The sequence below is a fragment of the Cryptosporidium muris genome, genomic scaffold (assembly GCF_000006515.1).
Source record: "Cryptosporidium muris RN66 scf_1106632353989 genomic scaffold, whole genome shotgun sequence".
NCBI lineage: Eukaryota > Apicomplexa > Conoidasida > Eucoccidiorida > Cryptosporidiidae > Cryptosporidium > Cryptosporidium muris.
The window spans coordinates 79,320-103,110 of NW_002196579.1; the positions used below are offsets into that span (position 1 = coordinate 79,320).

Consider the following 23,791-nt stretch of genomic DNA (forward strand, 5'->3'; position numbering starts at 1 on the left):
TTAATATGTACTTTATTTCTTGTATAGCTAACAGATATACTAAATAATTTAATAGATTGTTGAAATATTTATCTTAAGAAGCAATTTCGAATTTTCTAAGTAAAAGGTATCTATCTTTTATATTATATGCCCAATACCTGATTGATAATAGCTATAGCGATGTTATAGTTCAAATATATAATAGCTAATGTAATTAATATAAGTAGAATTCCAACAACAATGGATACAAGTTTATATTTCTTTACAAAGTAGTTAATAATACTTTTACCTATCATTGTAAAAATAAAGGACGTAGCAAGTACTAGCAGTGCTAAAAATAAAGGTACACGCTTTTCCATAATATAAGTTGAAAATCCAACAAGTGATGAAATAACTAAACATGCTGAATTATTTGCTGCAATAGATGCTGGATCTATTTGTGCAGAATAGAATATTGTGGTTAATTGGATACCTCCGCTAGCTCCAGTAATACCTCCAATAATTCCAATATATATAATTTCTAAATATGCCATTAAAAATCTTTTAGTATCTTGAATAGTTGACTTTTTCAAATATGATTCCAAGGTAGTAAACTGTCGAGATTCATTAATATCCGAATTTATATGAAAAGCATATTTTATTTTATTTATTACATAATAAATTCTCTCTTGAGTATTAATAATAGATGAAATTGATATTAAGATATCTTTAGGTATTGAGATCATAGGTATAACTAAAAGTATACCAAAATTAAGTACCCATGATATCCAGTAAGGAAGTGAATTTCTAGTTATAATTAAACCACTTTCCAGTAAACCAAACCATACTGAAAGCATGCATAAGATTATTAATACTAACCAAAATTCTGTTTTCATAGAAATTCCTATATAAAACCAGTAAGATGAGTTTCTATTTGTCAAATCAGTCATTATAGATTCTTGTTTTAATTCATGTTTTGTATTGTATTCTTCAACTATCTTTGAAATTGTTGATATATATAGAAGAATTTTAAATTTTTCCTCTGATTCTTGAGAAAATTTTTGAAAGGGAGTTATCTCCATGTTATTTTCACTTTGAGTAATTTTCTCCATTTCTCTAATTTTCCAAAATTTTATCCATGTTTTATAAAATACATATATTAATAAAAATTCTAAAATTAAGAAGGATAGTATTGAATTTAAGACCTTAGATATCAATATTCCTAACAAAGTACCAGCTGATAGTAAAGATGATAAGAAGATAACTAGAGGAAGGTCCATTATTGGCAATTTGTTAAGATTTACATCTAACTTATTATCAAGTGCAGATTTAAAGTAATTAAGAGTATTTACATATTCTGGTAGCTCAGGTTTCTTTTTGACAATATCTAATATGACTGAGCATAATGATCCTCCTAGAATGACAGATGTTGATAGAGCTATAGCCTGGTAGAATGGCATATTCATAAATACAAGAAATACAGGTATTGAAATAACTCCACCTCCAGCTCCTGCAGATACAGCTATTGATCCTAAACATCCAACTGTAATAAGAGCAATAATATCCATTTTCTTAATATCACAAACTGAATTAAATTGTCTCACATGTTTATTTAACTTATTAATATCAATAGTAGTCGTGTCTTCAGCTTTTTTTGCAAAAGAAGAGATGACTATAATGGCCATAATAATTGTAAATATAAATTGTAACTGAGACTTCATTAATCTAATTATATATGACATGTTAAAAGATTTCGATATCACTTTGTGAAACTGATAGCTATATCATTACTAGCTACTAATAGTATAATATTAACAAGATTATAAACGTATATATATATATATCAGTTGACAGTATAAGTGATATGTTTATACTTAATATAATAGTATTGATTTTTTCTGCACTTCCTTAAATTCTTTATTTTCTCACCTTTAGTCAGCAGATTGTATGCGGTAAAATCTGTTGGAAGTTTATGGTACCGAGTACTCTGAAAATAAAAATTTACGAATCATGTCTATGAAGTGAAAGTATATGTAATATTTATGACCTATGGTGTGATATAGTGTAATTTTATTACTTATTTATACTTCCAATTTTCTTAGAGCACTTTTTTAGATCTTTGGAAGATTTCGGAAGTTCATATAGATGTTAAAATATTGACAATATGCTATTAATACTTATACAATAGAGTTATAAGCAAATTTGATATATTGAGGATATTAGAAACAATTAGCCAAGTAATAAGAGATGTAGCTTATAGATATAATATTATAATGAGCAGGTTAAGATATTTAAGTATTAAGTGGAAGCTAATCGACAGTAACGAAATAAAAAGAAATCTAATAAACCTTAAAACCCGAGATAATGTATATTATATAAATATATTTATGAATTTAAGTTTAATATTGAATCACTTACTAATACTGAAAAAATCCTTAATTCTACGTGATGGATAAATTTTAGTTAATTGCGATACTATTATTAATAAGAGCAAATTTTTAAAAGAATAGTAGTAATATATCCTAATGAAATCATCTTAAAAATCAGTTAACAACTGTATATTTATCTTCTAGAATAATATGGGAGTTTAAGATATTTATATATAAAACCTGTTTTAAATTTTGAGGATGCTTATTAGAATAACCACATTATTTCCTTAGATTTTCAAGATTAATAGTTATTTTATTTTTTTTTTTAGGAATTTCTATTTACTATTATTATATATTTACTGTAACTTGTTCTATTAAAGTTAGATCTTAAAATATCATTGCAAGAAGACATGTAGATGTAAGATAATATAAGAAATCCTTTAAAGTATTATTCATTAAAAAATTAAGGAATTCCATATCTTGATTACACATTTAAGAATGTTAGTGAAATTAATTTTAGTATGTAATAAATCATTGAATCTTTTATTTTCACTAATATAGTGAATCCCCACTATATTATTAGTTTAAAGGATTTGAATAGAGGATAGAATTAATTAATTTAATATTTGGTATAAATATCAAGAATTAAAGATTTGAATATATAATTCAAGTTTCAGAAAGTGAAAATCTCAAATCGATTGGTATTTTTAGCAAAAGTAATTTTAGTTCTCTGATAAATCTCTAATACCTATATTAACTTGGGTTAATCTAATATTGAAGAAAACTTTAATCAAATTCCTCAAAATCTTCTAAACTACTCTTGCAATATTCCCCTCTAAGATAAAATACAAGTTAAGGACACTTTACAACTTTCATTAGGTTACAAGTACCGGGGCATCCTTCTTTAACTCCATGAACTGCAATTGCAAATTCTCCACTTTCTATAAGGCCTTGCTCTTTTGCTAAAGAGAGAGCATTAGAAATAACTCCATCACTATGTAAAATTGAGTTAAGAACGTATGTCTTAACTCCTCTTGCTATCTTCAAAGATCTGGCTACTTCTGCTTTAGCTGTACAAGCTACAATTGTATGTTCAGGTCTGTATTTGGAAATTAACTGAGCTGTATTACCAGTCTCAGTAATAACAATGATAATTTTAGCATTTAAATCATGTGCTGATTCCACTGCTGCGCATGCTACAGCCTCTGGTACCGCAACAGGTTTAGGTACAGATGCATGAATTGCATGATATAGTACAGAGTAATCAATACAGGTCTCAGCTTGAGCACAAACCCTTGCCATAACATTGACTGCTTCTAGAGGGAAGGCACCATTGGCAGTCTCTCCAGAGAGCATTACACAATCAGATCCATCAAGTACTGCATTGGCAACATCTGTCATTTCTGCTCTAGTTGGCCTGTTATTCTTGATCATACTTTCTAGCATTTGTGTTGCAGTGACAACTGGCTTTCCAGCTATGTTACATTTAGTAATCATACATTTCTGAGCTACAAATATTTTTTCAGGAGGAATTTCCATTCCTAGGTCTCCTCTCGCTACCATTATCCCATCAGATTCTGCACAGATAGAGTCAAAATTTATTACACCTTCTAAATTTTCAATTTTCGAGATAATTTTTAAAGGTATTGGATTCGTGGAACAATCAGCATGCTCTGCAATTATTTGACGACATAGTTGAACATCAGCTGCACTTTGCACAAAAGAAAGAGCAATAAAATCTAGACCATATTTCAAGGCAAAATCAACAATATCATGTTTATCCTTCTCTGATAAAATGGGTAAATTAACCTTACACCCTGGTAGATTCATATTCTTCCTTTCTCCAATAGTTGCATTACACATCACTTTTGTATTGACATAATCTTCCCCTATCTCAACTACTTGAGCTGTTAGTGAACCATCTGCAATCAAAATATTACTTCCTACCTGCACACTTTTCGGAAGCAAGTTATAACTACACGAGATGCATTCTGAATTCCCCACAAATGAGTAATTCGTTACAATCTTTAACATCTGCCCTGTTTTTAAAGTTATTGGTTGACCATTTTCTAACATGCCAGTCCTAATTTCAGGTCCCTTTGTATCAAGCATAATTCCCACTGTATTATGAGGTCGAGCTGCCGCTGCTTCTCTAATATTCAATAGTGTTTTGTGGTGGCTCTCATGGTTGCCATGAGAAAAGTTTAGTCTAGCTACACTCATTCCTCTATCTATTAGTCCAATTAAAGTTTCCACATCAGAACTACTTGGACCAATTGTACATACAATCTGAGTCTTACGCTGAGTTATATCTTCGTCGCATAAAGGAGAACATATCTTATCCATTCCTAGGCATGTTGCCTTTCCCAAAGTACAGCTCATAACAGTTGAAGTTGAGGCCAAACGATTGAGACGACTTGGTATATACATCCTTAGAACTATTACAGGGGAGAAAAAGTATCTACAACTTATGATTAAACTTTATATCTAATTTAAGTAAAGTACCTAAATTTGTTATAACTTACATTATAAACCGCTCCCGAAATTTTTATATACTCGCATTTAAGTATAAGTACGCTCAAAACAACAATATAAGCGCCATGTGTGGCATCAGTAGATATAATAGTGGGGTTATCAAGTCTCCTATTAATATAAGATAAATTTTTTCATAACATCTTAACTATCCTATATATAAGTTTATTAATAACAAACTAATCTCATATAAATAGATCAACTTGTTTTCAATTTTTTTAGAAAATTGCTTAGTCGAGCTATAAAAAGAAATTGATAGAAGTATTCATATTTTGATTTATCAGCTATGTGTGCGCCTTAAAGAAGCTTCCAATTTCAGCTTGATCTAAGTGATTTAAAGGAACTGGTAACTTCGGATATTCACCTAGTACTTCTATATACCAGAGCCATGGGCCTGGTACATGAACTATATCTGAGTCTCTGTAATAATTCTTCAGAGATAATGTTTGCATGCACAACTCAAAATCTGTCCTCATGTATGTATAGTCAATAACTAAAATATACAAAGGGATATTCTTTAAATGAATATGAATAATAGATTTCCTTGAAAAAAATACACATCTTTTGTTTTTATTTGAGTCATTACCTATAGAAATCATTAGAATTTCCTTACTATTTTGAAGCTGAACAATAAGATTGCATGAAGATGGGATATATTCAATATAAATAGGGATATCTTCAAAGTCAAGTGAATCAATATCTTCGCACTTCTCAATATCCCATATTTTGATGGATTTATCAGCAGATGCTGTTACAATAAAGGTTTCACTGTTTAGTCTTACCTCACATATAGATGATATTGAGTCGCTATGTCCACATAAAATTGCTTCTGTAATCTGAATATATGGAAGTTTAGAAATCCATACTTTACCTGATTTGTTGCCGCTATACAATAACTTATTGTCTAAGCTCCTTATAGCAAATGTTATTGTTGATAGATGACCCATCTTAGGACAAATTATATTCAGACGATCTTGGTTACCAGCTTCATTATCAGAATAATCATCTTCGCTGTTCCTTGTCGCAACTTCTTGCTCCATAGTAATGAACTTGCACTTTGGAATTATATACATATCCCCAAATTTGTCTGTAACTATGATTTCATCATTATAAAAGCTAAATAGGGCTATACTAACTCTTTTAGAATGCCCATAGCTCCCAATTAAACTAAATCCAGAGTTTCCAAGATTAAATAAAGATACTACCCTATCATCTGTACAAACCAAAATAAGCCCATCTAGATTAGTGTCTATTGACTTAATAAAAGTGTCGTCTTTGCTATTTATCTTAAATTGATAAGCTTCACTATTTAATATTGAGAAGGCTTTCAAAGTACTTCCACTACTCCATATCAAGTAATTATTGCTATATACTAGCATCTTTCCATATCTTAATAGCTCCTGCATATTCTGCGTATAACACTAAACTGCTATATAATTGCCTTGTTAATAGAAAACTCTGGTATCATCTTCTGATTATTCTCTCTAAAGAATAGGATGTAAACCCGCTTTAAAGCTGCTAGTATTGGTAGACTAAGAGGATACTTTAATTGCCTGAATATCTCATTAACAACAGTTACTAGTTCCACTGGAACTACTAGGACCTCCATTTGCTTGAAGGTATAAATTAGAATTATTTGAATTACCACATTTAATTCCATGGGCCTAAAAAATATCATTGCAAATAATATAACTCATATTCAATCAGATATTAAATTTCATTTATCAAATTTATTTCTTACCTCATTTGTCAGATCATATACACCATCTAAAATATTTTTGTAAATCTTTTCAGCTGTTTTTACAAAAGCTTCTTCAACATTGTGGGCAGTCTTTGCAGAAGTTTCTAAAAATATTAGACCATTCTGTTGAGCAAACTGACTCCCTTCTTCTGTTGTTACTTCTCTTCTCTCTAAGTCGGACTTGTTTCCAATCAACATAATTGTCATATAAGGAGCTGCATTTTTTTTGACCTCGCTTAGCCATCTTCCTAAGTGGTTAAAAGTCTCTCTTCTAGAGATATCATATACTAGCAGAGCTCCAGCTGCTCCTCTATAATATGATCTTGTTATACTTCTGAATGATTCTTGACCAGCTCTAAAAGTATATATAGTGACATTCTTGAGTTCATAACTCTACTATTGAAATCACAATATAAATTTATGTCAAACTTACGTGTCCCAAATTTGCAGCTTTATTTGTTTAGAATCGATATTTACAACCCTAGCTCCAAATTCAACACCAATTGTAAGATCATGATCAATCCTAAACCTGTGATCTGTAAATTGTAATAACAAACATGATTTACCAACAGCTGCAGTAATAATTTCACAATTTTAGGTAGAAGTTTAGGTAGTATATTTAAAACATACCTGTATCTCCAATTATTATATATTTAAATAAATAGTCATATGGAGATATCATCATCAACATAAACGACTAAGCTTTTCTAAATTAAACATTTGCTCTCTTTTTTTATTTCATCCATAAAATAAGGAAAAATACTCGCGTAGACGAGAGTAATGCTGTTTCGAGAGAAAATAACCCTATGTTGTCAATTCAAACTAAATATATTACGCAATAAGTTAAATAAACTTATTTCTTAAATATCCTTTAGCCGGACATATAATTAGTAAGTTGATACCTCAATCAGATTAAGTAACCAAATAGATAAGAAAATGTCGGTTCTATTTACTGGATTATAGAATAATAACAAGAAGTCTCTAACATATCATCTTTAAGTAACTCTACTCCAGTAATATAATAGTAAAAAAAAAAAAAAGATCCCCTAGTGCTAGCTTACTGAGTGTCAGTAACACCGCTAACTGGTGCCCCATTGTTGAAGAGTATAAATAGTTCTCATCAAGCTGTATCACGCAAATATTTACTTCCAACTTTTTTGGCGCCTAAATTGTGCATGAAGGTAGCTGTGCTGTTCTGGTTATTAAGTAGTACTATATAATTAGCTTTTGTACTTTTATATTTCTGGCGCAACTTCAGTACTTCTAAGAAACGCGGCTTAAACCATTTTGAGTAGAACTAGCATAGAAGAAATATATTTAATTTTAGAGTACTTTATGGTTGAACAGCTTACCAATTGAATAACTACTATAACCCTACATATACTTATATGTTTGTCAATTAGAATATATTGGGATCTTATAAGTAGGATGTCTGCAAATGAATTGCCACACAACGAATTGGTATGGTGGAGAATGACGAGAAAACAACGATATCTTCCTGGTCGTGTTGTAGATTTGAAGCTAGAAGATCAAACAGTAGGATTGGAAAAAGAGCATGAGAAGATTCTAAACAAATTGTTAAAGCCAGGAATGATAGTTGTGAATTCATTTGATGATATGAAGTATGCTGTGTGCAATACAAATAATGTTAAGTTATATCCAGCAATACCAGAGGAAGAGCAAAGCCTACTAGAAAGGGAATGCATTAAATCTTCAAAGGCAAACTATAGGGCTTTGCTTAGAGTAAAGAAGCTATTAGAAATTAGGCAATTAGAGCAAGTAAAGAATATAAATGATGATATCCATATATCTCCTTTAGAAGTTAGTCTTATCAAATATTTTAAGTATAGAGATTGTATGAAGGGTATCTCTGAAAGTATTTACTTTTTTGAAACAAATACAGCTATTGAAATACTTGGAACTGTTATTAGTAGGAAGAGTCTCAAAACTGTGATTGGTCAAAGCCCTCAAGCATATTCTTATCTAGAGAGATATCTAAAAAGTGAGAACTGTAATAATAATAAGATATCTTTAGAAAATACAGATAATGAAGACTTTAGTAATATGACACTTGAAGCGAGAGAATGGCAAAATACCTTGAATGAGATTGTAGTTAATAGAAAGGCAATTTCGGAACTTTTAAGCTGCATCCCAATTGAAATTTTAGGCTGCACAAATATAAACACTGTACCTACTAGTAATATTAATAACCCTATAGAATGGGAATCGTTAGTATGTAAAGCATTTGAAGAGAAAGGTAAGAGAACACAAGATAGTATATTTATTATTGAATACATCAAAGTTTCTTTACTTTATATACAAGTTCTTGCAAGAACTGTTGCTATGCGTGTTTTGAATGTATCATATAATCAGAAATCCGGAACAGAGAAGAAAGAACCCTATGTTATTGTTTTATCACTAAGTTATTTATATAGTAATTTCTATGATATAAGTAGTACTATACCCACAAGCTTTATTAAACTCCGTAATGCTGAAGTTGGGCCAGGAGATGGAGAACACTGGACAAAGTACTTGTATAAAAACCATGGGGATTCTAAAGAGTTACCAGCTAGTAATTCTAATGAAAATTCTTTAGATATGTTGTCATTTTGTCTGAAAACTACGTCCCCAGATACAAGTTCAACTAGGTTATTCTACCGTGTTGGTATTGATAAAATTAGTAGTCAACTTGTTCTTTCAAGTGAACTCAAGCATGCATACCAAATTTATCACAATAAATATAGGAGATCTGATCTAGATGAACGCTTAAAAGCATTACATACTATAAGGTCATCATGCCCTACAATGTTGAAGCTTCTTAATGAATGGCTAATTCATAGAAAGAGTGGTGATGTACCTTTTGATCACATAAACTCAATTGAACGTATTCATAAAATAAGAGATATATTAGGATCCGTGTATAAATAATTTTGAAGTAATATATAGCTTCAATTTATAGCTGGTTTCCACCTTCACCATTATGTAACATATAGACATTTATATTGTATAATATCCGGCACAAATAAATCCTACATATTTATAAGTTTAAGTGATGATTTCATAATCAGATTTTGAGGGGAAATCATCTACCATAATTAATAATTCTATTGATGAAATAATATTTATAGTAATAATAGAATAGTAACCCCAACAATAATATATTCTTCTTGTTATTATAATATCTGGATTATCTGTTAAAGTAGATGTTTTAAGCCAAATAATAGGTGTAATTCCCCAATATAATACAGCAGAAGTGAGACATATTAAAGCCAAAGAATGTAGACATATACAAAAAAAGAATATTTTTCTTGAGTTATAATTAGTTCGATCTCTAACTATTAATAACAAAGTTCCAATCATCAAAAAAATTATGTATCCTATTAATAAACATAGTAAAACGAATGATCCAATAAATAGTGAATGAATATGTGTATAAATTGATGAGAATGAATTAAAAGATGATTCGAGAAAGCTAGGGAATTTTATAAATGGTATGTAGGGCAATTTAGAACTGAATGAGACATATCCATAGTTATAAATCTGAAGCATCTCACTGCATAACCTATAATCCATGGTATTATCAGTAATACATCTTCCTTCGCTAACAATACTATTCGCATATAATGTATAAATCATGTGTGATCCGTTTCCAAATATCCATAAGTAGGTACTGAAAGGTGATGAGATTACTATAAATATTGTGATAATTATTTCTGCTACATTTGTTCCATACAATAATATACGGATAAAGTCACTTAGAGAACTTTTCATGGGGTCTCAATAGTACTATTTAAAAGAAATAAGTTAGAAATAGCTTGATCTTGAAATTATACAATATAGGCGCGTGTATGTACGCAGCCATTTTCAATACTCATGCTTGTATAGAAGACTTTATCTGTTGCATTGAGCCCCTATAAAGCGACTTATTCACAAACTAATTACAAAGATACCTTTTGAGTAATAAAAAGGAAGAGAAACAGCTCCTAAGTGGTTTCATTAAGAAACTTTATTGAAGGATTATTTGAAATGATATAGTCACAAACAGTGCAGAGAATTTGACTACTTTGTAAATATAAACCACAAATCTTGCAGTAATTAGTGCTATATTCATTCTGCATATCCAGATCCTTAGCTAACCTTGCAAATATATTCGATATATTGTAGACCTTTGAAGACTGAGATGACATAAAATTAAGCATTTCCCTTTCTAATTGTCCCCTTTTCATTGAAATTTGTACTCCCATATTATGGACACTTACCAATTTCTTTGGATTAAAGTGCCAATAAATGATTACTTCCCTTATTCTTAAATTTCTTAAAGGTCTCAGGATTATTATTTCCTGTTTTCCTGACCATCTAGTGTCCAATTGACGAAAAATACTTTTAGAATGGTCACCTGAGGCAAGACTCATATAATGTAAAGCTTCAGTTGCCATTGAATCCATAGTAGAGGCTAATACTAAATATTTCCCAGTGTTACATTCTTTGCTCTCTGTTCTTTTTTCCTCAATTATATAGTCACGAATATCACTAAAAATAATTGATTTCATTAATATACCAATATTATCTGTATTTTTATCCAACAAAAACTTCATTGACATCATAATTTTCTGTCTACACTCCTCAATACTTGAATAATTTGAAGGAGTTACTTCAGTCAAATATTTTGCTATGCTCAGACCAAATGGAATTACTACAACTTCCGGCCTTTTGCTTTCTTCAAAATATTTCTCAACAAATTTTTCCAAATAATTTACATATCTGATACATTTTAAATCTAAAAAGCAGGATGTATCAACATGTATAAGTGATTTGATATTGTAATCAGGTCTCTTTCCACTATTAGGCGTTACAGTTAACAGGCTAAGTAACGTTTGGGAAGTATACCCAAATCCGACTGCAAAATAAAGTTCAGTACTTGGTGGTTTTCTTATATTGGAGTTTTTATGTAACTTCTTAAGAGGTTCAATAACTCCAAGTCTCATCTCTGTACGAAAATTATTTTCTACAAAATTTATAAAGCACTGTCTACACATTAAATCTCTACCTTTAATACTAGCCTTTGATTGCTTACATTTACAGCAATATTGAATCTCCATTTTAGCTTAAATTCTATATATGGACTCCTTCAAAGCTAAGTTATTCTCAAGTTTTGCTTCTTGTAATATTATTTTTGAAAACTGACATTTAGGCGGGTCATATGTATTTAAAATTGAATAGTCAAGAATAGAACATCACTCCTATTTCTAGTTTATTCCCCAAATATTTAATAGTTTACATCAGTACTTTCCCTATCATTAACATGGCATTGCAGAAAAAACATGAAATTATTGTATTCATCTATATATGTCTCTTGAATTTGACTAGTATCAAAATTTGCCAGTGACTTTATCTATCTGTAGACACTTGTAAAATAATTATTATTAAATCTTGCAAAGAATTCAGATAGTTAGATCATATTGCATTATGCAATGGGGCCTAAGTGATTAATTACTAAACTCAATCTACAAATTATATAATATAACAACTGTAAATAGCATTGTTCTTTAAATATGACTAAATACAAATTCATAATTTAATAGTAAACTTATCATTTCTTTACAATATAAGGTTATATAGTAAATATAAAATATTTGGAGACAATTTTAGCTTATCTAATCTATAGAAATTAACTTAATAATGATTGGTAATACAGTACATACCGGTATTATATGTAAGGGGGATTTTTTGCTAATCGCTACAATAGCTCTTTACTTATATTGAAAGCTCATTAAATTTGTAGTTCAAAATTGGAAACAAGATTTAGTATTACTGAATATAAGCCAAAAGATTACAATGTTGAGATTTTCTTTAGTAATATGAAGGAAAGTATCTACAGAATCTGTTAGTCTTGATCATATCTGGGAAACAATCAGGAACCTTTGTGGGCTTTGGTTTTTTTGGAATACTATAGAAATCCGTATATACAAATGTCGGAGTAAATTTATCTGTTGTATATGACTCTTTATAATTCGATATATGAAGGTGATTTCTAGATGAGCTATTTGATATAAAATTATCATCAACTTCAAAAAAAGATTGATTATTTTTTGAAATTTCATCTAAAGAAATCTCTTTTTCATATATCCTAATATTAGATAGATATCTGTCACTATGATCGGAGTCACAATTTGGAAGCAGGAAGTCCATAAACTCAATATACTGGACTTTCCCATCCTTATTTTTGTCTAATATCCTTAATAGAAGTAAAGGATTCGGTTTAATTTTGGAATTTATTACCTCTGAAAGATCATCCAAAGTAAAAAATGATTTATTTTGTATATCTAATTTGTCAAATAATTCTTTAACTACAAAGTCTGGATCGTTTAATAACTGTCTTCTGGGAGTATCAAGAACCAACTGATAATCGATAAATCGTTTGCATATATGAAAAATTAATTTTTCATCTTTAGCAACAAGGTATGGTATATCATCAGAAAAAGGTGTGTAACTATTCTTGTCTGCTATCCAAAAGTGGGCAAGTGGACATAAAAAGTTATACCATTCTTTCAAATCTATAATACCATCACTGTTCAAGTCTACACGTCTGAAAAAGTATTCTATTTCTAGTGGTAAGATATGCTTATCATGTGACTTCATGAAGGAAATAAAATTGATCATATTTATTTCTCCATATGCTACTGTTATTGCAAGATAAGAACTTACAAAGTCGAAGCTTGGTGACTGAATTAGCTTAACCCTAAGTTTGTCCAACTCCTCCTCAAAACTGCAACATATTTCTATTAATCTTAATAGTCCAACAAGAGATAAATCTTTTTTTAAATTCGGATTCATTTCTAATAGAATAGAATGGAACTTTTTTTAACTAAAGAAAAAAAAAGGAAAAAAAGTGGCTGAACCCACAAATACGGATGATCTTGGAGATACACTTAAAATATTTTGTGTTTTGAAGATGCAAACCTCATATATTTCCAATCAATAAAAATAATATAACACAAATGAATTCAATTGCTCTTTTAACAAGTGGCTGAATTGAAACTTATATATAGATGTTATCTTGCAATTTATTTCTTGAGTAACTGATTCTTTGGGATCACCTTACTAATTACAAATAATATGTACTATCATTTATATTTTGCAAGGTAAGTTACAAAGTTGCACACTAGAATTATATATACAAATATAATTTTTTTTTAAAACAAATATCTATTCATGTGATTATTGTTCTCAAAGTACTGAATTTTATTGAGGAAATATACTCTTTAAGAACATGAATTTAAATAGGTGATCAATTAGTATTAAGTACTAACTTGATTATTGATAGTAAAGTAATTAACAGCATAATAATAACAATGTAATATTTAAAGTGAATATTAAATATACTCAGGCTGCAAGTATTTTTTTACAGAAAGCAAAAGGACGCAATTAAAGGTAATATATTGGGAATCTCGTTTTTTTATAATAAAGAATTATATACAATTAGAATCAAAATAACTACTTTGATATATTGAATATGTGATTTACGAAACTATCAAAAGGATTGAAACAATAGAGATAAGAATTTTGAGTACAAGCTTTTGCAAATGGTGAAACTCACTCATATATTACTAAATTATAAAAGTACTTTTTCAGATAATATATTTAAAATTCAGTAGTTCCCTATCCTTAAAAAAGTTTATTATAGTAAATTGACATTGTATTTGGAAATAGGGAAAGCATAGATTTAGAATGTTTAATTTTATACTACCTCAACAAAGTATTTATTTAATACGAAAATCATATATTTATATTTAAGAAGAAATATTAAAATAAAATAATAAGAGCTTTGGAATATTGATATAAGTAATAAATATTGCAGTAATCTTCGCAGTTAGTGGCAATACAAAATAATTTTACTGATAAATTTGAAGATTAATAATTTAAATCAAATGTTTTGATTTATATTTTACTAAATACAACTAAACACCTTTTTAGCTAGATGAAGTATTCAATTAATATCTTTCAGTAATTGTTGAGTGTTTCCTCGTAAACTTTGCACTGCATAAGTAAATGAATAATCTATACACTAAACAAACGTATAGCTAGTTTATATGGAAATACTCGAGCTTGAAAGTATTCTTAAAGACATACTGACAAGTATATCTTGTGAATTTTAGTCAAATAACAATCTTGTATACTGAATATTTTTTAAACTAACTAAATTTTTACGTAAACGTAAGAGAAGTATTAATCCTGTAAGTTTACTCTAATAAGTAGTCTACAAAAAAATCTTGTCAGTGTTTAATATTACCTAGCAATTATTGAAATAACAAATACATGTATTCGATCAACTATACATTAGCTGCTTTATTATAATAAAATTTTAAAATCTTCAAGTATTTCTAACTTAAAACTGTTTCCCAGCTAAAGGTCACATTATTTTTTACTGCATTAAAGTAAATATATATAGTAGATGTATATAATTTAAGTTAAGATACAACTTCTTCTCATTTATTGGAAATCTCAATTATCTAAGTAATGCTTTTTAGCTGTTAATATCTGTAAATACTTGTTGAGCCAGTATACTTGCATCCTTATTATAACAGACTGTGTCTCCTTTAGTTAGATTATAACTAGTTAGTATTAAATTACGAATATATCTAAGTCAGAGTCTTACAACTGAATATACCCAAATAATGCATTTACAATAGCTACAGGATTACTTTATTCTAGAGATAAAGCAGGGTTACTTTGAGTATTTAATATAGATCGTTGTGGAATCTTAATGACCCGAGAATATTATAGTGAAAAGATCTAGGTATTAAAAAGTTTGTGCTATTTGGTCATTTCTGTTAAAAAAATAGTCCAAAATGATGTACTTGAGAGCCATGATTTAATGCGATTTTCTACTGGGCCGCTACAGAAATATTGATCCGCCATTTATAAGTTCATAAGAACCAAATCCATAAGTCCTTGGATGATATGTGACACTCTATACCTCAATCTTTAGAGTTTAGTAGGATTTAAGTTATCTTTAATGGGTAACTCGATATATTCATCTTTGGACGATGAGGCTGAATATGAAAGCTTATTAATAGAATATGGATGGTTGCAGAACTATAGAGAGTTCTTAGGAAGAAGTAGAATTTCCTACAACTTTATTATTGAATATCCAACTATAGAAAAACCCAAGTTCTATCGTTTCTTTCGAAATATATCAAAGCAAGAAAATTTAGATAGAAGGAAGATTATATCAAACTCAGGATCTTTTGATAAGCAGGAGTTACAAACTTCTTTAAATAAAAGTGAACATTTACCATGGATGACCGACAATGAGATTTATGATGAGGCAAAGTATATACCTAGTTTTAATGGTATAAAGAGATTAATCACACAGCGAAAATATGATAAAAAATTTATTGGTAATACTGAGAAGTCCTGTAAAATTTTATATGAGCTTAAAGAGGCAATTGAGGAATGTAAATTTACTTTTTCAACTCATATGTATCCAAATGTATTGCCATATGACAATGTAGAAATCGGTGAAAACTTTTTATATATTAATCGTTTGTCATCGAGTTGTACAGTAGAAGACTGGTTTAGTCAGTTGGGAATGTCAGATATTCGGCAAGAAATTGTCTTAAAATGGATTTCATTCCAAGCAATTATTTCTATATTACAACTACATAGCTGTGGTATATTTCATGGTGATATTAAATGTGAAAATTTTCTTATATCACATATATTATTTACAACAATAACTGATTTATGTCCTTGGAAACCAATTTACATTGATAGAGATGATTTAAGACTATGGACAATATTTTTTGAAAAGGAGAACTCTTCTAAGTGTTATTTAGCCCCAGAAAGGTTTATTGATAGGGATAATATGAAAAGGAAAATATTGATCTATGAGAATTTATACCAATATGAATATACAGAAGATAATTGTAACAAAAGTTTGTCTGATGAAACTTTATTATTGCAGAAAATGGACATATTTTCTCTTGGATGTACTATAATTGAAATAATGAACAATGGAAACTTAAATTTAAACCTGAAGCAAATTTTAAAAAGGCACAAAGATGAAAATAGTACTGGGAAATTTGAAACAGAAGTAACTGATGAACTGAAGAATTACTTTGCAAATATTATTGAAATTACTCCGAAAAGACGTCCAAATATATATGAAATATTTCTTGATACATGTGGAATGAAAAGAGAAGTATTTAATGATCACTACAAGTATGTAATATATAATTTTGATCAAGAAGTGAAGAAAAAGATATTTCCAAATGCCTTTCCACTTTTTTTTTACCCTTTATCACTAATACTAAGTCATAGTTTATTTTCAAATCCTTGGATACAAATCTTATTATTGTGTTCAATGCTACCCTCTTTATTAGAAGCGATTCTTTTTAATGAAGTCAAGATATTATCTGAAAATGTAGACAATTATAGCTCAAAAATAAATCAAAGATACCTACCAAAGATAGAGATAAGTTGCATAAATAATTGGTCATTTGATATTATCAAAGATACACTGCATACTAAAATAGATTACGAACTAATAAATGATATTATTTTAACCATTATTTTGATAGAATATAAGCAAATAAACCATGAACATATAAATACTTTTGTTGAGCAGCTTTATAATTACAACCAATATAGAGAAAATGAAAATAGTGAGGCTAGCTCTATAAGTCACTCAATTTTTCAGTTTGATACATGTTGTCTATTTTCATACTTTCAATTAATTCTCAGATATTGGCTAGAAGATGAAGATTTTGACATTAGAATTGTAGATGGTGCAATAGAACAGGATTTACAAACCCAAAGGAGATTAAGTAAATCAGAAGATATACACAAAATGAAAGATATTGAAGATTATCTATCTTCGATATTATTTAAAGTTAAACCAAATAATAAAAAAGTTGTAGATACTAGCAGAAATTTAAATTTTCTAATTAATGATGTCAAAAGTGTATCTGATGAAAATCTAGCAATTCAGTTATATTTAGAAATTATTTTTAATTGTCTAATGCAAATTGTTGAACCTGAAATTGAATTTTGCAATTCAGATGAAGATCTGCTTGTTGATCAAGATATTATTCAAAGTATATATTTGCATACTCTAAATATACTGGATATACTATACTTAATGCTAGGTGAGACCGGATTAAGGGAAGTACTTATAAACAGAATATTACCAATTATTGGTCTATTTCTAAAGTTGGATAGCTTTGATTCTACAGTGAAGACTGAAACTTTAAATTGGGTCAATAAACATATAAACATTGACAATTACTTAAATGACAAAGATTTATGTGATATATTGAATAATGTACTTATTAATAATGTTATAGATTTGTTGCAATATGGTATTTTAAACAAAGATAATTTAAGTTATAATGTTTTATACTCTACTATTAAAGTGCTTTCTAAAGTGTATAAAATAGTCAATGATAAGGTAATATTAGATACATGGATAAAATTTATTTTAACTTCTAATTGTAATCCACTTTTAATAATGGTATTAAATAAAACAAATAAATTAGATCCCTTACAAGAATACCAACCAATAAAGAATGGGTCGGTTATCTTTACTCTACTGATACATTACTATTATGTAGTCCAAGATACTAACTTAATTGTTACGGACATCTTTCCATACATTATAGCACAATTGAATTCTCCCATTTCAGAGATTCGCAATGGATATTGTCAAATTATTACTGATATTATTATGTATGTGGACATTTCCTTATTTCTACCATATGGTAAATTTTGCTTAGAAAAGTGCCTTGGAGATGATGACTTGTCTGTAAATATAACTTCAATTGAATGTATATATAAAATTCTTGAAACTACCTTTCTAGAAGCTATGGAAACACAAACAGTAAATAATCCTATTATATCTTTTGAGATGATGATATCTACAGCATCTGAGATATTGACTAATTTTAAAATTTGGAAATTATATATATATTATCAACTTTATGAATCATTCAATAAACTATCTTTGTTTATTATTGATTCATCAATCATAATGAAAGATTGGACTATTATATGTCTTTTCTTCTCAAAGTTTGATACTAATCTTGCAAAATATTTAAATAAAATTTTGGTTGATAGAATGATCAAAGATAAATATACAATAATTAATATTTTCCATAGTTACTTAAAGAATACCAGAAAAAATAAATCAAAAGTATCCTTGTTAAGACAAAATAATCTCCAACCTAACAGCTGCAACACTGGAAATACAAAATACAATATATTAAAAGATTCGGATAAGAAGTATTTGATTCTTAATTACAAAAAAAGGGCAATTTTCATGAGTAATATACTTCCTATAAACTCAAACGTGGATTTATTTAATGAGAATACAAAATACAATTCAAAAAAGTGGTTAAACAACATTGCATCATTTGTAACCTTATATTACTCATTGCTGTTACTATATGCTTATAGCTATGAGAGTAAGTGGACACTAAATTTAGATAACTTGTTTAAAGATATTTCTACTCTGCAATCAGAATCAAAGAAGAGACTAAGAAGTAAATATATTCTTAAATTTTGCTTAGATAAACTTCCGAGTGTTGGAAATTTGACAACAATCCCAGAACCCCGGCTAAACAATACTGAAAGAGAAAATTATTCCTATTTTAAAATCAGAGGTAATTATAAAGGATCAATATACATACATGAGAAATCAGTTAAAAGAAATGGTAATAATATATACTGCAATGGGTTTGATATATATACTGATATATCATACAGAAATAGTGAAATTTACTTATGGTCTTGTAGCAACATGAATAAAAGCTGCTTATATCTTCATAAATATGTCCATAATGAATATTCATGGAAGAATGTAAATAAAAATGATCAATATGTATATAGAATACCTAATGGAAGTAATATTGCAAATCAATTAGAAATACTAAACTGGTCATACTGCACTGGAATGGTATCCCAAAGCAATAATTTTGGCGTAGTTATTGGAACAAATAAGGGCAAATTACTGCAAATTTTTATAAGTGATAAGCCACATACTTATGAATTTCCATTTACAAAGTATAATTCAAAAAATATACAACATCCAAGTATTATTTTATTAAAAAAATTAAATTCCTTAGATAATGAATTTGCAACAGTCTATAGTAATGGACAAGTCTCTTTAAATGATTTCCGAACAATAAAAAAAAATATTTTAACCACTATTCCACCTGAATTGGGATATGTAACCAATATATGTACGGATTGCATTAACAATAAATGGATATGCGTTGGTACTAGTGAAAATTTCATTATTATCTTTGATATCCAATATATCAGAAATTTAAAAGTATGGAAAATCATTGGTATAAATTTGGATACTAAAGATATTAGAATTAATGGTATATCAAATGGAAGTATATGTCATAATCTCACAAGAATATTACTATCACTTGATAATAATACTTTAATACTGTTTGATTGGGTTAGTGGTGAAGTTATCAGCAATTATCCTAAAGATAGTGATCATTTTATAAAATTCCAGCAATATAATCAAATGAACAAATACATTGATGTATATGCTACAACCTTTTCTCAACTGCATTCTTATATAAATATTAAAAAGGACCACTTTGATCAATACTGCGATTGTCTATATTGTATAACAAACTATATTAGGAAAGGTGGAATGATATGCTATCAAGACAATATTAGCCTAAATTTTAATAATGTATGCACTACTCTAAATGAACAACCTCAATACAATTACTACAATCAATATCATACATGTCAAGTTGGGCCTATTGCTACAGAAAATAATTCGTATTCTTATTTACTTGGTGATTCTCTTGGAAATATTTTCCAGTATATAAATAGTAATTATGATGGACAACTTATTTCATATAACTGCATAGTAAAGAAATTTGACCAAATTGAAGATCTAGGCTTGCCAAAAGTATTGGCTGGTCACAAAGATTTAGTAACATCTATTAGTATATTAGATGGTTCTTTTTATAATCAATACGGTCTAATAACCGCATCTAGAGATGGAGTAGTTTCTTATTGGACATAATTTAGCTACTTAAAAGCTAATTCCATATAAAAAATAAATAAGATGAAGTTAAGACAATCCTACTAAAAAAATAATGAAATATATTTACGAGGAAATACCTACAACTTCATGTATGAATTAATCACTGAACAATGAAATTTCAGGTGTATTGTAAATAAAGGATTTTATTACATTGCTAAATTGTAAGACAATTTAAATAACTGGTAAGTGCTAAATGTATATCACAGGCGGGATAATATGCAATTACTGAAAATCAGAAAAGCCCCACTAATCATTCTTCAGAATAAACCGCCCGGGAATTTTTGCAATAATAATGGAAATAAAGTCTTAGAAGATTCAAATCTTACTATATAGTTGACTTTGGGTAATATGGGAATTATATTAATATAAATTGATGGAGTATTTTTGTACATATTAGACGAGTTTTTTTGGAACTTAGTTATTGAGTAAAGAGCATCAGAAGATGACTGACGATAATTCCATGAATTCCAAATTATTGAATAGTTTGAGTGTAGAGAAACATGTTCTTTGCACATTAACTGGCACCGAGTCACTGATTTACACATCACTTGAGTCTATGAAAAGTGGTGATTTCAATGAGAGGATTTTTGGTTTAGAAAGCTTGTATGAGAAAGTGATTGAGCAAGCTTCTACAAAAGAAATCACTATGAAATATTTACCAATCATAAAGGAATTATTTGAATGTGAAAAGAGCAATGATGTACTAATTCACTTGGCCAAACTGTGCTCAAAAATAGGCAAGAGAATTATACACTACAATAATAGGAATAAGCAAATACCGAGAATTAGTACTATAAATGATGTAATGGAAATATTTCCAATTTTACAAGATATAGTTGAAGGTGATGATATTTTAGTTAGAATGGAAGCTATTAATTCAATCACTTATCTACTTGAGAGTATTACAATAATACTTGGAACAGAACTATCAAGTAGTGATAAGGAAAATTCACATTCTGTAATATTTGAAGTGAGCAAGGATTTGTTAAACTTCTATATAGGAATTTCGGACTCAGATATTTTGAATTATAAAGTAATGGCATGCTACATTACACCAATTATTTTGAAACAACGTGATCTATGTAATTTGGATATTATTCATGTATTGGATATATATGTAAATTTTAGTACATCCCATGCACCAATGCTTCGAAAATATGTATGTAAAGTATTTCCTCTATTATTAAATGAAATATATATATCAAAGAAGCAGGAACTGGCTGATAAAATCTTTTTCCCTATGCTTAAGTCATTTTGCAGTGACGAACAAGAATGTGTTCGTCTTTTATCTATGGATTCCATATTCTCCTTCCTTGATTGGATTTATAATGGGACTTTGCACCTTTCTGAATGTAAAATTAGTAGTTATATTGAAGATTTATGGCCATTTATTGTGAATTTGAGTAATGATCCTAACTGGAGAGTTAGAAGTGTAGTTTCTACACCATTAATTAAGGTAGTAAATATACTATTACATGTACACAATAGCAATTTAAACAAGAATCATATGAATAGTATTCAGAATTTGGAAAATATAAGTCCAAACAATAGGAAAACTGACGATGAAGAATATACCACTAGTAATATAATTGATAGCACGAATAATGTTGAGAAGGATATTAAAAAAATGAGGAATTATTTACTACCAATTATAACGAGTTTAATTATGGATATGGAGGGAGAAGTTCGAACTAGTACAATGAAGAGCATTATGGAGTCAATTGGCAGAGCCATCAGTATTGATAAAAATACTATAAAGAACAATATAGATAAGTTAATTAGTGATTTTCTGTTATTTGAAATTTTGGTACCCTTAATCAATAATAACAAGATCATAAATGATCCAGCTCCATCAATGAGAATGATGTTTACAAGATTATTAACTTATATTATTCAAGTTACCGGCCTAGAAGAGAAGACACTTAGCACTGATTATTTATTTAGCCAGAGTACTAATAATATAGAAAATAGTGATATAAATTCCAGAGATAAGATGTTATTGAATGTATTTTCACTAGTATTATCTGAATTGATTAATGATCATGATACTCAAGTCAGACAAAGTGTAATACTGTCATTATGTAATGGTATACCATATATATCTAATATAGATGTAATATTAGAAAAAATATTGATACCTTATGTTGGCATTATAATGTCTGACTCATTCTGGAGAGTTCGCTATTGTTGCATACTATTATTGACACTAATATTCTACCGTATATTAGTTGAAATATACAAAGAAGATTTGTGGAATGGAGATTGTTTAGATATGCAGATACTGTCAAATTTAGTTAGTGACAAATCGAAAAAGTCATCAGAAGAAGAACTATTTTTTAATTTGTATGGTGGTACACCGAACTATTTGCTTGATATGATATACAAGGGTGTTACAGATAACACGAGTATTATTAGACAATTAACATCTATATTTACAATACCTCTATTAACATTTTGGCTTGGAAAAGAGTGGTTTAAAAGTACTTTATGGCCTTACATACTCCAACCGATGATACAAAATGAGAAGGTATACTCTCTACGTTGTATTGGATTATTTTCATTAAATTCTATTCTTACGGGCATATCAATTAAGTCATTAAGTGAATTACAAACAGTTATACATATACTTGCAAAATTAATATTTACAGTACTACCAACTAACGATATGGATCAAGATTATGAAATCGAATATTATAGTAATTCTGATAGTGATCAAAGTGATAAACAGACAGCACTAACAATGAGCAGATTGTACAAGCATATTCCACTTATTTCTTCAACTAATTTGGTTCTATCTTACAAACTCAACTATAATCATATCTCTTCTAATGATAATCAAACCAACTGCTTATTAGATGAAAATGATGTTGAATTATACAATGACATTACATCAATTGTAATTGACAAATACTCCAATGATCCCGTTGCAAATGTGAGGATAAAGTCTATACAAGTACTAGAATCCATGATCAAATTATACAATTCCAAAGACCTAGTGGATATTTTACAGAATGCAAAACTAAATGATATGGACCTAGATGTTAGGAAGTATTGTTCTGAGGCCCTAATAAGACTTAAAGTTTAAAACTTAAAATCCTATATATTAAATATCTT

At 28.7% G+C, this 23,791-nt stretch overlaps 9 protein-coding genes across 9 annotated transcripts, besides 10 other annotated features; 3 read left to right on the plus strand and 6 right to left on the minus strand.

The window, feature by feature from the left end:
* Positions 1–122: 122 nt before the first annotated feature.
* Positions 123–1,700, minus strand: CMU_028800 (uncharacterized protein; the record flags this gene model as incomplete). Its single annotated transcript, XM_002142119.1, has 1 exon — positions 123–1,700. The coding sequence occupies one exon, from the start codon at positions 1,698–1,700 to the stop codon at positions 123–125; it is 1,578 nt and encodes a 525-aa protein (XP_002142155.1).
* Positions 612–642: a sequence feature (AT_rich).
* Positions 1,100–1,139: a sequence feature (AT_rich).
* A 625-nt stretch (positions 1,701–2,325) lies between the features above and the next one.
* Positions 2,326–2,365: a sequence feature (AT_rich).
* Positions 2,366–2,627: 262 nt separating this feature from the next.
* Positions 2,628–2,686: a sequence feature (AT_rich).
* A 260-nt stretch (positions 2,687–2,946) lies between these two features.
* On the minus strand, positions 2,947–4,757 carry CMU_028810 (pyruvate kinase, putative; the record flags this gene model as incomplete). The annotated part of the gene is made up of 1 exon (XM_002142120.1): positions 2,947–4,757. The coding sequence occupies one exon, from the start codon at positions 4,755–4,757 to the stop codon at positions 3,180–3,182; it is 1,578 nt and encodes a 525-aa protein (XP_002142156.1). The 3' UTR covers positions 2,947–3,179.
* Positions 4,758–5,143: 386 nt separating this feature from the next.
* On the minus strand, positions 5,144–6,265 carry CMU_028820 (uncharacterized protein; the record flags this gene model as incomplete). Its single annotated transcript, XM_002142121.1, has 1 exon — positions 5,144–6,265. One exon carries the CDS (start codon positions 6,263–6,265, stop codon positions 5,144–5,146), a length of 1,122 nt encoding a protein of 373 aa, XP_002142157.1.
* Positions 6,266–6,424: 159 nt separating this feature from the next.
* CMU_028830 (Rab2 GTPase protein, putative) lies at positions 6,425–7,282 on the minus strand (the record flags this gene model as incomplete). Its single annotated transcript, XM_002142122.1, has 4 exons — positions 6,425–6,523; positions 6,601–6,955; positions 7,034–7,172; positions 7,231–7,282. The coding sequence occupies 4 exons, from the start codon at positions 7,280–7,282 to the stop codon at positions 6,425–6,427; spliced, it is 645 nt and encodes a 214-aa protein (XP_002142158.1).
* Positions 7,241–7,264: a sequence feature (AT_rich).
* Positions 7,283–8,028: 746 nt separating the features above from the next.
* Positions 8,029–9,528, plus strand: CMU_028840 (uncharacterized protein; the record flags this gene model as incomplete). Its single annotated transcript, XM_002142123.1, has 1 exon — positions 8,029–9,528. One exon carries the CDS (start codon positions 8,029–8,031, stop codon positions 9,526–9,528), a length of 1,500 nt encoding a protein of 499 aa, XP_002142159.1.
* Positions 9,529–10,583: 1,055 nt separating this feature from the next.
* Positions 10,584–11,699, minus strand: CMU_028850 (uncharacterized protein; the record flags this gene model as incomplete). The annotated part of the gene is made up of 1 exon (XM_002142124.1): positions 10,584–11,699. The coding sequence occupies one exon, from the start codon at positions 11,697–11,699 to the stop codon at positions 10,584–10,586; it is 1,116 nt and encodes a 371-aa protein (XP_002142160.1).
* A 751-nt stretch (positions 11,700–12,450) lies between these two features.
* CMU_028860 (EF hand family protein) lies at positions 12,451–13,434 on the minus strand (the record flags this gene model as incomplete). The annotated part of the gene is made up of 1 exon (XM_002142125.1): positions 12,451–13,434. The coding sequence occupies one exon, from the start codon at positions 13,432–13,434 to the stop codon at positions 12,451–12,453; it is 984 nt and encodes a 327-aa protein (XP_002142161.1).
* Positions 13,435–13,766: 332 nt separating this feature from the next.
* Positions 13,767–13,799: a sequence feature (AT_rich).
* A 579-nt stretch (positions 13,800–14,378) lies between these two features.
* Positions 14,379–14,420: a sequence feature (AT_rich).
* A 525-nt stretch (positions 14,421–14,945) lies between these two features.
* Positions 14,946–14,969: a sequence feature (AT_rich).
* Positions 14,970–15,616: 647 nt separating this feature from the next.
* CMU_028870 (uncharacterized protein) lies at positions 15,617–20,656 on the plus strand (the record flags this gene model as incomplete). The annotated part of the gene is made up of 1 exon (XM_002142126.1): positions 15,617–20,656. One exon carries the CDS (start codon positions 15,617–15,619, stop codon positions 20,654–20,656), a length of 5,040 nt encoding a protein of 1,679 aa, XP_002142162.1.
* Positions 18,688–18,708: a sequence feature (AT_rich).
* Positions 19,693–19,718: a sequence feature (AT_rich).
* Positions 20,657–21,119: 463 nt separating the features above from the next.
* CMU_028880 (HEAT repeat family protein) lies at positions 21,120–23,762 on the plus strand (the record flags this gene model as incomplete). The annotated part of the gene is made up of 1 exon (XM_002142127.1): positions 21,120–23,762. The coding sequence occupies one exon, from the start codon at positions 21,120–21,122 to the stop codon at positions 23,760–23,762; it is 2,643 nt and encodes an 880-aa protein (XP_002142163.1).
* Positions 23,763–23,791: the final 29 nt, after the last annotated feature.